Raw genomic sequence first — 12,717 nt, 5'->3', positions numbered from 1 at the left:
CTGGCTGTAGCTCAAGCGCGGCGGTAGAAAGTCACGTGACGCGCCACCGATGATGAAATCCCGCCGCATCAACATTCGATCCGTCGTCATTCATCTCTCCACCACTTCCTCCTCACCGTAAACACAGCCGTGTCTCTCTGCGAGACTTACTAACTGTGTCCAACCCTTCTCTTTTCAGATACCCATTCGACCAACATCCTAGAATGACAGAGGACCAGGATTTAATGGCCAAGATCAGCCAGTTAGCTGGTAAGCGCGGACCAGAGCAGCTTCCCACGCGGTCCAGACGCAGCTAACCTCGCGTAGGCCAGATCAACCGTCACAAGAACCAAACACCCCAGTCGCAGACCCCGTCTGGGAGTGAACATGTAGCTCGTCATGGGCCGTCACGCGGGCGCGGATGGGCGCCGTATCGCGGACGACCGTACGCGCGAGGCGGCCGAGGAGCTGCTCCCCATCGCCACCGCACGCTCATTCTCAACAACGCGACCGCGTCAGGGACATCGCCGGGCACGACGCCGCCGGCTACGGGCGCCGGACAGATCACCGAAACCGACGGCGAGAGCGGTCGCTCCGTCACGCCGAATGGATGGGTCGCCAAACGCGACCGCCACATGCAGCTGATCAACTCGGCGATCTACGACAAGGAGGCGCAGGCGCGGGCCAAGGCCATGGAGGAGAGCCGCAAGGTCAAGGCGCGGAAGAGGGCGCGGGTCGAGCAGGACAAGGTGCTGCGATACGCGCAGGGCGCCGGCCGCCAGTTCCCTCCGTCGGCAACGGTGGAGCCCTCGGCGGAGTATCAGGTCTTCCTCAACGATATCCCCTTCCGGGTGTCCCGTGGGGGCAGCAAGTTGATTCGCGTGTCTGGTGCGGCTTCCACTGGTGTTCCTTGTGCGGCCAGGCGGACGGGCTTACCGGTCATAGGGGATCCGAATAACACGCCGAAGCGGGTGACAGTGGCGGGTGTAACGTTTGTGCGGAGCAAGAACGGGAATCTCCATCGTCTGGGCGCCGTGACTTCGAAAAGGTGACCGTCGGTGTTCCCCCCACGCAGGACGTGAAAGCTCACAGTGTATGACAGGAAACATGCTCCGGTCAAGAAGGACGAGCTTTGCCGACGATTTACTACGACGGGTACCGACACTTCCCTCCGGCTGCGCAGAAGCTTTGTTTTATTGTTTTTGGCGGGACTGAGTTTGGTTCATACTACTGACACTTGTCCCAGGTACCTGCTACAAAGGCCCGACGTGTCCCTACACCCACGACCCCAACAAGGTGGCCATCTGCAAAGACTTCCTTCAGACTGGTAAATGCAACGCAGGTATAAGTTGCGATCTCTCCCATGAACCTTCGCCCCACAGATCCCCCACTTGTATGCATTTTCTGCGCGGGCGCTGCTCGAACCCCGAGTGTCGCTACGCCCACATCCGGGGCACGCCCGGCGCGCCGGTGTGCCGACGATTTGCGCTCCTGGGTTACTGCGAGAAGGGCGCCGAGTGTGATGAGCGGCACACCCATGAGTGCCCCGACTATGCCAACACCGGCGTCTGCAACAAGAAGCGCTGCAGATTGCCACACGTGGACCGGGCCAGCCAGATCCACAAAAATGCCGCTAATCGGCCAGGCGGCGACAACAGTAACGAGGACGATGACATGTCGGATGCCTCCAGTGAGGAGGAGTACGACGAGATCGACTCGGATGATGTCGATTCGGATGCGCTGGAAGACGATGAGCCGGAGCTCATCGGCGCGGCGAGTGCAGCTGGTAGTAACGAGCTCGCCCAGCAGCAGGACTTCATCCGATTCTAGTCTGTATATGTGTCTACTAACCCACAAGACTTCGTAAGGAGGCTTGGAAGAAGATATCATTAACCGGGGGACATTCAGCTTTGGCTTTACTTTTTTTTAACTACTGTCCGTGAAGATATCGATACCCACAGCATGTTGGAGGAGACTTTTTGTTTCTTAAGACCGGGAATAGAGAATGAAGCTATTGGCGTTGACTTGAGGAATGTCGCCGTGTCACGAGACATGGCGGTATATAACCCCTGCTTATCATCCCTTCGTATCTTCCCCGCATCTTCTCGTCTCCAACCTCCTGCATCACCACCATGGGCATCCGGTACTCGACTCCAGCGCCCTCAGAAAAGCTCCCGGCGGCGGCATCGTCCCTGCGTCAGCTCATGCCCGCAAGGGACGACGCCGAGGATGAAGCCCGTACAGTACCCCATCCCGTATCTATACAGCCCACCACACTAACCCACTCCAGCACCTCCATACAGCGCATCAGCGCCCACAACAACCATCTCTCCATCCCAGCTCCGCGACTGGGAAGAGAGCCTCCTGCAAGACCCCAAGAATCGCCTCGCAATCACCACCCTCGCGACAACCCCGTACACGACCCTCCTCCAGAGCCAACGCACGCTCCGCACCGACACGCAGATCTTCAACACCAAGATCCCCCTAGAAGGCAGCCCGATCACGAACCAGCGCTCCTCCGGCCGCTGCTGGCTCTTCGCTGCCACCAACATCTTCCGCATCCCGCTCATGAACCGCTACCACTTGGCGGACTTCGAGCTGAGCCAAGCCTACCTGTTCTACTGGGACAAGATCGAGAAGGCGAACTACTTCCTCGAGCAGATCGTCGCCACTGCCTCGCTCGACCTCTCCAGCCGCCTCGTCCAGACCCTCCTCCAAGACCCAGTCACCGACGGCGGCCAGTGGGACATGCTCGCCAACATCGTCCGGAAATACGGACTCGTCCCGCACGCCCTGTATCCGGACCGGGTCAACGCCCAGGCCTCGGCGAAGATGGACTGGCTCGTCACGGCGAAGCTGCGCGAGCAGGCGCTGCGGCTGCGGCGGCTCGTCCGCGACAAGCAGGGCGCAACGGCGGCCGCCGTGGTGGCGCGCGAGAAAGACGCCGCGCTGCGGGAGATCCATGCGCTGATCACGCTGATGCTGGGTCCACCGCCGCGTCCGGACGAAGAGTTCGTGTGGGAGTGTGTTGATGCGGGCAGTGGGCGGGCCAGACGCGTCGTCGACACGCCGCGCGGCTTCGCGGAGAAGGCGTTTGCCATGGCGGCGACGCGCCGGGGGGAGGTCGATCCCACCAGCATGATTAGTCTGGTGAACGATCCGCGGAATGGGTTTGGGCGATTGATGACGGTCGATCGGCTGGGCAATGTGGTCGAGGGCCAGCCGATTACGTATGTGAACGTCGATATGAAGGTGGGTTAACGGCGGTGCTTGTATCCTGCATTGCGTTGTTCAGAAGGCTAACTAACGGATTAGACTATCAAAACGGCGGCCATTTCCATGCTCCGCGCGGGGTATCCGGTGTTCTTTGGTTGCGATGTTGGCAAATTCTCCGACTCCGCGCTGGGGGTCATGGATGCGGAGCTGTGGGATCTGGAGCTGGGGTTCAACGTCACGCTGGGGATGAGCAAGGCGGAGCGACTGAGCAGCGGCGAGACGGCCATGACGCATGCGATGGTGCTGACGGCCGTGCATGTCGAGGAGGGCAAGCCGGTGCGGTGGCGGGTGCAGAATTCATGGGGCGACCAGGTCGGCGACAAGGGCTGGTTTGTCATGACGGATCGCTGGATGGACGAGTTCACTTTCCAGGTCGTGGTCGATCCGCGGTTCGTCTCCAAGGAGGTGCGCGATATCCTGAGCCAGGAGCCGACGGTGTTGCCCCGGTGGGATCCGATGGGGGTGCTTGCATGATGGTATAGACATGGCGTTTCCTATGTAATTGGCCATTGTCCAATTTTGCGAATTCACTTTAACAGTCGCTTCTAACCACCCAACCTATATACGTAGACCCGGGGCGCCAGCCGAGATGAACACCAAATGCATATATATAACCCAAATTAAACCAAGCTAAGACGCCCCCTTGAGGAGCTCCGTCACCGTAACAACCTTATAACCCCGTCTCTTCAGCTCGGGCAACACGGTGCGCAGCATCGGCGCCGTCCACGACCTCCGATCGTGACAGATGATGATGCTACCGGGGCGGACCATACTCAGGATATGGCGGGCATTGACCCACGGCCACGAGACCTGTGCATCATGCGGGTATACACTGCCCAATACAATGCGGAAGCCCAGCTTCTGCACCAAGGCGCGCATGCGCTCACTGAAGAACCCAGATCCGGGGCGGAAGTATCGCGTCGGGGGCTCGCGCGCGCCGTCGACCGCCGCGTATGCGGCGCGGATGCGATCCTGCACCTGCGTGAGCTGCGACGAGAGCTCCTGGTCGGACAGACTGCGCGACGGCTCGTCGTGCATGGCGTGGTTGGCCAGCTCGTTGTGGTGCCGGATCAGGGTGTGCAGGGTCTCCTCGCGGCCCGGAGTCTGCGAGCCGATCAGGAAGAAGGTGGCGGTAGCATCGTTCTCGCGCAGGGCGTTCAAAATGTCGGCGGTGTAGGGGGAGGGAGCATCGTCGATGGTCAGGGCGACGATTTTCTTGGAGGAGGGCAGCGGGACGTGCCAGAGGGTGTCGGGCCAGTGGTGCTGGAAGTAGCGGATCAGGAGGGCGGGCGGCTTGTAGATGAAGTAGATGGGGGTCAGGAGGGTGAGGGTGAGGAGGAAGGGGAGGAGCATGATGAAGAGACGTTTGAGCTTTCGCCGTGGGAGGAGCATGGTCGTGGTGGTGTACGGAGGGATGCCGGCGTCGTTGTCGGAGAGGAGGTTGAGGCCAGGAGATCCGGTGGAGACGTGGAGACGTGGATCTTGAGCCTTCCGCGGTACAGTGTCAACGTTGATGTCTTCTTGGTGCTTCTTTCGGACTCACCCAGGATACAAGTCTGTTTCTTTGGCGGATTCAAACGAAAGCCAGACCGCCGCCCCTGGTGAACCAGCGGCCGTCTCCTTCACGCCGACCCCGTCTGTGCCGCAGCTCTTGTTCCCTGGCGCGAACTTGTCGACTGCGCCTTCGACTGACCTTTTTCTCTCGTCGGGATTCTTCAGACGGGGGGCTCATGCAGGGAAAGAGGGCGTGGAACCAGCCCATGTCGAACGTGAGAGGGAAGATGGACGAGGAGGTTGATATGATGGCTGTCAGGTGACCGGACAAGCCCTGATTGCAAGCAACACCTACAACACCAGGCAATTCAAGACTAGAAGATTTAACTGTCTACTTCTTCTGACGGTACAGTATCAGCTTATATCCTGACCCAAGGCTGAATGCCAAGGACGCATCTCCACGGGCATACAGCACAGCCAGCCTTAGGGCTGACAAGTGGAGAACAAGCGGGACATGCTCGTTGATGTCTCTACTTTGGAATGAGAACAAAAAGACTGGTAATTGAGCCATATCACCCGGCAACTCCAAGAAACCATGCTATCGTCATCGTAGACACAACCCGCACTATCCTACTAATCCCACCACCTCGCCGGGCCATTTCTTCCCCCAGACGATCGCCCGCGGAGGTACGCGTCCTCCCACAGGAGCCAACACGCGGATCTTGCCCTTTTCGCTATCCACATCTGCCACATACAAGAACCCCATGATACTAGAGTCCCGGATCTCAGACGGGCTTGCTGTCGGCGGCACGTGTGTGATAGCAAGGAGGGAGTTTGCGAGAGCAGCCGGTGCCGGTGGCAGGACTTTCTTTAAAGGCACATTCGAAGCGCCCGATGGGGCGGCATTTTCGATCGACGAAACGATGCCGGGTAGTGGCGTCGCGGACGGGTTCTCGTCCTGGTGTGAGGCGCCCAGCTCTGCGTCGTTAGCTCCACCAGGGAGGAATGAGTCGCTGGCACCAAACTGTGCCGGGTCATATTCGTCTTCGTCCTCGTCGGTCGACGTGATGTTGTAGTTGTATAGTCCGAGCGAGTTGAAGTCAAGTTGCTGGGCATGCGGGGATAAAGTTACGTTCGTTGTCGACGACGCAGACAGCGAGAGAGCCGCGGACGCAGTCGATGGGATCGGATTGCCAAAGAAATATGTCCGGATCTGGGACTCGCGAACGCCCTTCATGAAAGCTGCATCCCGGTCGACACATCCACCCGACTTGGACAGCTTCACGACGGAGATACGCTCGTCCGACGCGACAGCCGACGCGCTGGACGTCGGTTTGTTGTCGTAGTTCTTCATCATCGTGCTGTACAGTCGCTCTGAGCCAATCACGAGTATTGTCGTTACTTTGCCCAGGTTAGCGTTGTCATGAAATATCAACTCCGAAAAGGAAGGCTTACTCGAAAACTCTGTAACAATATGGTTGATCATCTCGAAACTCCCAGCCTTACTCTGGCTCAGTATCCCAGGGGTATCCACGATAATACCCGTCTCCCTCGAATCCTCATCCTCAGCCATACGCCCCATAACCGACAATGCCAGCCTCGACACAATCGAGCGATAGACAGATCCATCCGCCTCTAGCGGGCTCTGCATCGGGTAGAAATACACCAAGGGCAGCTTGACGGGCACAGCACTAGGCCCGGACATGGGACTGCTCCCCCACCCTTCCTCAATATCCATCATCGTACGGAAGGCCGTAGCCGTCATCGTGCCCGGCACACTCAGCATGCCCTCGGCGGGATCCAGATTGACGACGATGGGCTGGCGCCCGACCTTCGTCGCATAAGCTGTCAGGATCTTTGACAGACTAGTCTTGCCGGCATCTTCGGGACCGAGAATCAGCACGCGCGGACCGTCCTTCCCTGTCGCCTTCGCCTCCTGGCGCATCGACTCCAGGGCGAAATGTACGTTCGCGTATTCCACCATGGGTGTCTCCTCCGCGGTGTACTCGCTCTGACAGCCACCCGCCCCGTACCCTTGTGTCGTCGCACCGTTCATCCCTGACGCTTCAAGAGCAGAGACTGCGTCCCCAGCGCTGACCTCGAGTTCGCATCCATGCCAGGTGTAGATAGCGGACTTGGTGCCGCAGAATGTGTAGGTTTGCGAAGGCGCGAGTTCGGTTCCGAAGAGTTCTGCGGTGCCGGACAGGAGCTAGAATAAATATTGGAGTTAGTCAGTCAATTTCGCTCCCTGCAGATAAAGATAAATGACAGTCTAGGTATCTGATTGAGGACGCACCTTTACCCGCACGGTTGTTCCAAAGGCTACCTCAAATCTCCACTCCGAGCCCGCCGACAGGTTGATCTGTGACGGCGGGGCGGGAGCAAACTCCCTCTCTGCGGACGGCTGGGTGAGGTCTAAACCTGGAAGCGACATGGCCTTGCTGGAAATGAATCGTAAAATGAAGGTGATCGCGATGTGAAGCTCAACCCGGATTTTGCTTTGTTTGCATCCATTCTGCCGTCATGCTTCCAGGCGGTCAGCGACTGCCTCCAGGTTTATGTTCCAGTTCTATCATTTCATTCAATTTTTATACTTCTTCAACCTAGTAAGACAGTATGAAGAATGATAATATTTCTAACTAAGCAGAACTGAACAGGAAATAACTAGTTGATCGAGTTATGTGACAACGTCTTTGCGCAGGAGGTAAGGTCGTTGGCATTGAACTGAGTCGCAGAAGATACCTGTGTAGAGGGCGCAACAAGGCGAAACTCAATAACAATAAGGAAATCATGCGTGGATAAAACCCGTCCAAGCTCTAACGGCCCTCATTCTGTGCACTTGGAGTCATATTCTCTTCAGCATGGCTTCCCGCTGTTGTCTGTTGGGGTCCCGAGAGCGGATTGTCTCGGTCCCCCCCGTCCGGCGACGACGGCGGCGACGACCCGTGCAGCCGCCGCAGCCAGTTCTTCATGCTCCCCATCATGGCCGGGATGAGCGCAGACGGCAGTGGATGGTGGTCCGGCTTTGTGTTAGTACCGAGGTTGGTCGCTGATCTGGTGCCTATAGTCCACATCAGTATATGGAGCATTAAAGACTAGAGAGATCTAGCGTACCGAGAGATCCGAGGCCGGCCAGTTCTATGAATTCATGGGATGTACCTGCTTGCCGGCTAATGGATACATCAACAACTAGCATACTGTAAGCAAAGTCAGTAACTGTACCTAACACATATGGCTCAGTGGCCATATTATTTGTGTTCTTACCGATTCCGAAGAAAGAACCACCAGAAGATAAGGAAAGCAAGGCATCCGCATGTTAGAATAGCTGCAATTATGTAGTTTACCGCCGGGGGCCACCAGGGTCCGGCTGCAGTGCTGGTTGATCCTGGCATTGATGGCATGGCAATGTTGGGAATCGCTGGTTGTGGAGGAATGGCTGGCATGTTTCGCATTAAAATGCGCTTCCTAAGAAATATGGTGTAGAAGCAGTCGTAAGGGGAGATGGTGCTAATCCGATCGCAAGAGGAAATAGAGTGTATGCAGTCGTACGATTAAGAAGGCGATGATGGTAAGATGGTGTTTGGTATTCGTGGACCAGCTGGCCGTAGAAAGCTGCCTTCTGAATTGAAACTGCGATGCAGAAAGGACAAAAGGGCAAGAACGGTCCTTCCATCCAGAGATGGAATGGAGTTGGGGACGGAAGGACTGACGAGGTCGAAAATTGAGAATGGTACAAGAAGGAAGCAGAAGCAAAGACAATACAGTTGAAAGGCCTGAAGATGTTGGGACCTAACTATTTTTTTGACAAATTTGTGTGATTTTCACTTTTTTTTTTTTGGCTTTTCAAAAAGCATCATGAAGTAATGAGAGACAAAGTCACCGAGTAACTTTGCCTATCACCACACACCGGCGTCTTCACCATCATTGGAACCACCCCAAGTATCAGAATTTTCTGGAAAATCGACAGTGTTGCTTGCGTTATCGGGATCGTTGGAATTGTCGGTATCGCTTGTCATCAAACCAGCAGGGGAATCCACAATCAGATCATTATCGAGTAGATATCTCCAATGAACCAGAATCTCTGGGTGCATCTCCCTGGGCTTCGCTGCACTGAGACGGTCATTGTCAATGATGCTTCCGTTTGCCACAACAATTAGGCATGAGCGTGCTCTTGTAAGCGCGACGTTGGCACGGCGATTGTCTGACGCAAAGCCTAGATCGGACTTTGTGCCTGAGTCAATCACCCAATCCAATATCACAACGTCAGCTTCGTGGCCTTGCATGGAATCGACAGTGGCGACTCTGACCATTTCTTCCCAGGCAATGTCGTGTTTCTCAGAAAGCATCATCATCTTATCAACGTACTCTTTCTTTTGTTCAGAGTATGTGGTGATAATGACACATGTAACTGCCTCTAGTGCACCACGGCTGATAAGAAACTCCACGAGACTGGTAACAACAAGAACATTGGCAGGGTTGGATCTTGAATAGTTCTTGTCGTTGCGCAGAGTCTGTCCGTCTGTGACATTAACTCCAACAAGTTCTATGCCTTTTTCAAACTTGGCGCCTGGTGCTTTAGTCTTGATCCAATCTAGAAGAGCATTCGAGAACTCAGCGCTGATACAGATAGATCCCACGCTGGGATCATTGGACATTTTCCCAGAGTAGGTGAATTCTGATGGGAATTTGCTGAGGCGTGGATGCATACGGTGCTGTTGAGAGACGACTGTGACCGGGAACCGAGCACGACGAAGTCGGTCAAAAAATGATCTCCCCATCTGGTATCCAAATTCGTTGTATCCTGGCACCTCGCTGGCAGTAATTGCGAGGGGAGGAAGCTGTTGTCGGTCGCCTCCTCTGATTGTTCCTATAACGAGGTCCGACCTATCCAGGGACACGAGAGGGATAATAACATCTGGCTCCAGAGCTTGTCCATCTTCGTCTGCAATAACAAGGATCTCTTTGCCGTTTGCTCCGAAGTTTCTTCTGACGACAGGGGTACCAGCCAGGTTGTTGGTACATGCTATGATGGATGCTTCTTGGACCACGAGTTCAACGACGCTATCGTAGCATTTCTTAAATGCACTTTCCTCTATGAGCCATTTGTTGTTCTCCTCCTCCGACGCAGACGGACCGGGGCGTGGAGTCTTTGGCTGTGATAGATATTCTTCGACCACTTTATAGGCGTTCCGGATATCATGCGTCTTCGGGTCGGCTTCGTAGTCCGGAATTTCGGTCTCCGATTTCTGTGCCCCTTGCGCAACGTTTACCGGATATTGTTCATCTTTGGCAACTGCGTCGATACACTTGCGCTTCACATGTGCCAAGAGACTGTACTCGGGATTTCCTTCGGCTTTTCGGGATAACGACGACTTAAGAGTCTGTAGGAGACCGATCAGTGCGATGTGTTTCTCGAGTTCAGAGTTCGCTTCCTCGACTGCACCAGGCTCCTGCGGATTGGCAGACTTTCTGGCTCTTTTTTCGACCTCTCCACGCCGAATGCGCACGTACGAGATAGGATCCAGTGCGGTAAGCTCATCGACCAGAGCATCGACAGCGGCGTTACTTGCACCGGTGAGAAGGATGTTGAAGCCGCAGTAGTAGAGGAAGATCGCTGTCGCGGCCAGGATAGAGGTCTTGCCGCACCCTGGGAATCCCTCTAGAATGGAACAACCTCCCTTCGTCATGCGAAGGGACCTAAATGCAGCTCTCTGTTGGGCATTCCAATTCTTTAGGCTAAGCAGGTGACCCAACGCAGAGTTGATGACTTTGTCGTCTATGCCCTGTAGGAGGTCTACATTTGGCAATGCGTTGTATTCTTGATTGAGAAGGAGGTCAAGCCACCGACCAACACCATTTTCTTTGGAGTGGAGTTTCACCAGGGCATTGATCTGACGCTTCACTGGTGCTTCATTGATGTCGAACTTGATCATCCCAGGGTGGGTAACGGTGGTGTCAGCGTCTTTGAGCAACTTCCCGAAACGGTCTCCGTATAGGACGATGTGGATGTCTTCTGGAGATGCGTCCTCATGATATCCAGTGACGGTGAAGCCACTTGCATTCCATTCGCTTGGAGGACCAGACTTCTGGGGAATGCGAATAGTCAACTTGACATCAGTGTACTCAGGTAGGATGACTTCCGATCCCCGCATCTCATAGGGTACAATGTCGTCTTTCAAAAAGTCCCGATCCAGACAAACGCTAGCAACAATAGAGGGGCCGAGCTTCCGCAATGTGACCATTGAAGGAATTTCTTGGATCCTTCTTATCTGCTCATATGGCCGTCTCCATTCCAGAACAGCTCCGTACGCCATCTTGACAAGATAGGCGTCAACATCCTCGAAATAAGATACGGCACGAAACTTGACCATATCCGAACCCCAAGCTTGCTGAACCAATGCTCGAGGCTTTTGCTGTCCATACATGATTCGGATGTCTTGCCCGTGGGAGCGATACGGATGATAGGAACGAGACTGGGGAAGACTGTTAGCGAGCTCCTGTAATGCGTCAGTGAGGCCATCTGTATGATCAACATGCTCGGGCGCAACATCGACACGAAACTTCACCGTTCGGAACCCTTCAGAGCAGTGACGCGTAAGTGAGTACAGGTGAGCAAACAGCTTCTGGCATTGTTCATCAAACCCGCCAACACATGGGGCTAACAGTCCATGAGACACGCCACCAGTGGTAGTGAACTCAATGTCGATGTAGCACGGGTCTTCGTACTCGACATTTGTAGTTTCATCGTCACCTTCACTTTGCTTGATGGGGAAATGTGTTTTGAAGACAAAGTTCTGGACGCAACGAGGTTGTCTTGGCCCATATGTATGTAAAGTAAAATCCAGACGAGCAGAATGAACTACATTGTCCGGGTGTAACTCATGATTGGCTTTTGAATTTGCCTCCGTCACGAAGACTTGAAAACAAAGCTTTGACGCGATGCTTCGATCGGAAATTCGAAAGCAGACTGCTGCGTCCCCGTATGTGAAATTGGATTTCTCTGGTAGAAATCCGTCATCGGGAAGTTGAAACCGAATCCACCTCTCTCTTGGGCCTTTGAAATACCGCCCATCGGTGGAGTTATTCAAGGCCAATGCAATCAGATTGTTCTGCGTTTCATCTCTGTTGTCTTCCACGATGCGAGGGGCTTCGTTTATATCTTCCTGTATACAGCCAAGAATTATCAGTTAGGGGATACCCAGAATCGGCAAATTTAGTTGTGCCTAAACAACGTTGGAGCGACCTACTGGGAAAGAGCTGTCACCAACATGTGTCCAGAAATCGTCTAACTTGTCCTAATCCTACAATCAGAATTCGTCCTTGTAAAACGTTGGAAACATCAAATCCTTACCTCATTAACGGTCGGTTTGCAGTCTTCCGAACTCGCCCTTGACCCATCGAAGCTCTGGCCGTTGTCACCCTAGTGGATCACATCAGTGATTGTCTGTGTAGTCTGCAAATTATCTGGAATAGCTTACCTGTTCTGCATCTTCGACGGACACGTTTTCCTCGGGGACTTCCATGCAACCTGACTTCCCGCCGTGGCAGACAAATTCGGGAGCCTCTGGGTTGATAGTCGCGTCGGAGCCTGCCATTTTTTGACTTCTGACTTGGAGGGTTATTACGATGAATGCACCACTGTCCAAGGCGGTGGAATACTTACCTGGTTCGTAATGAGAGCAGGATACTTGATCGAAAGCGCGAAAGATATGAGGTTGTCCAAAACACAAGAGGCGCGGATATGAGAGTTGGGTATGAAGGAGGATATGACAATAGAGATAGAGTTTCGGAGAGGCTAGGAAGAACTGGGTCTTTTTTTATGGTTTTTTCCCTGGGTTTGTGTCTCGTGGCGGATTTTCAGATGCTGAAAATCCTCAAGACGCGAAACTTGGAGTAAGGTGTGGTGAAAAGATGCAAAGATGAGATTTGATTCGGTGTGGAGAAGGGGAAAGATATTCAGAGAGATGG

General features: G+C 54.4%; 5 protein-coding genes across 5 annotated transcripts; 2 read left to right on the top strand and 3 right to left on the bottom strand.

Annotated features, from left to right (window-relative positions):
- The first annotated feature begins 96 nt into the window (after nt 1–96).
- On the top strand, nt 97–1,991 carry BDV59DRAFT_186625 (CCCH zinc finger protein). The gene is made up of 5 exons (XM_073691056.1): nt 97–249; nt 307–867; nt 925–1,027; nt 1,082–1,134; nt 1,226–1,991. Exons 1-5 carry the CDS (start codon nt 204–206, stop codon nt 1,807–1,809), a joined length of 1,347 nt encoding a protein of 448 aa, XP_073544079.1. The 5' UTR covers nt 97–203; the 3' UTR covers nt 1,810–1,991.
- A 120-nt stretch (nt 1,992–2,111) lies between these two features.
- BDV59DRAFT_205306 (C1 family peptidase) lies at nt 2,112–3,729 on the top strand (the record flags this gene model as incomplete). The annotated part of the gene is made up of 3 exons (XM_073694617.1): nt 2,112–2,217; nt 2,270–3,231; nt 3,295–3,729. 3 exons carry the CDS (start codon nt 2,112–2,114, stop codon nt 3,727–3,729), a joined length of 1,503 nt encoding a protein of 500 aa, XP_073544078.1.
- Nucleotides 3,730–3,882: 153 nt separating this feature from the next.
- Nucleotides 3,883–5,134, bottom strand: BDV59DRAFT_118607 (chitin deacetylase CDA4; the record flags this gene model as incomplete). Its single annotated transcript, XM_073686752.1, has 2 exons — nt 4,799–5,134; nt 3,883–4,736 (listed from the first exon to the last, which is right to left on the bottom strand). The coding sequence occupies exon 2, from the start codon at nt 4,645–4,647 to the stop codon at nt 3,886–3,888; it is 762 nt and encodes a 253-aa protein (XP_073544077.1). The 5' UTR covers nt 4,648–4,736; nt 4,799–5,134.
- A 1-nt stretch (nt 5,135) lies between these two features.
- Nucleotides 5,136–7,214, bottom strand: BDV59DRAFT_118599 (cleavage polyadenylation factor subunit CLP1). The gene is made up of 3 exons (XM_073686751.1): nt 7,046–7,214; nt 6,205–6,958; nt 5,136–6,150 (listed from the first exon to the last, which is right to left on the bottom strand). Exons 1-3 carry the CDS (start codon nt 7,181–7,183, stop codon nt 5,375–5,377), a joined length of 1,668 nt encoding a protein of 555 aa, XP_073544076.1. The 5' UTR covers nt 7,184–7,214; the 3' UTR covers nt 5,136–5,374.
- Nucleotides 7,215–7,565: 351 nt separating this feature from the next.
- On the bottom strand, nt 7,566–12,344 carry BDV59DRAFT_205304 (AAA domain-containing protein; the record flags this gene model as incomplete). The annotated part of the gene is made up of 6 exons (XM_073694616.1): nt 7,566–7,810; nt 7,864–7,938; nt 8,657–11,543; nt 11,997–12,044; nt 12,101–12,169; nt 12,228–12,344. The coding sequence occupies 6 exons, from the start codon at nt 12,342–12,344 to the stop codon at nt 7,566–7,568; spliced, it is 3,441 nt and encodes a 1,146-aa protein (XP_073544075.1).
- Between the last annotated feature and the right edge of the window lie 373 nt (nt 12,345–12,717).

The sequence above is a fragment of the Aspergillus ambiguus genome, assembly GCF_047715705.1.
Source record: "Aspergillus ambiguus strain CBS 117.58 unplaced genomic scaffold BDV59scaffold_43, whole genome shotgun sequence".
NCBI classification, from domain to species: domain Eukaryota; kingdom Fungi; phylum Ascomycota; class Eurotiomycetes; order Eurotiales; family Aspergillaceae; genus Aspergillus; species Aspergillus ambiguus.
Note: the sequence above shows the minus strand (reverse complement) of the source record. Positions and strands in the feature narration are given on the sequence as shown.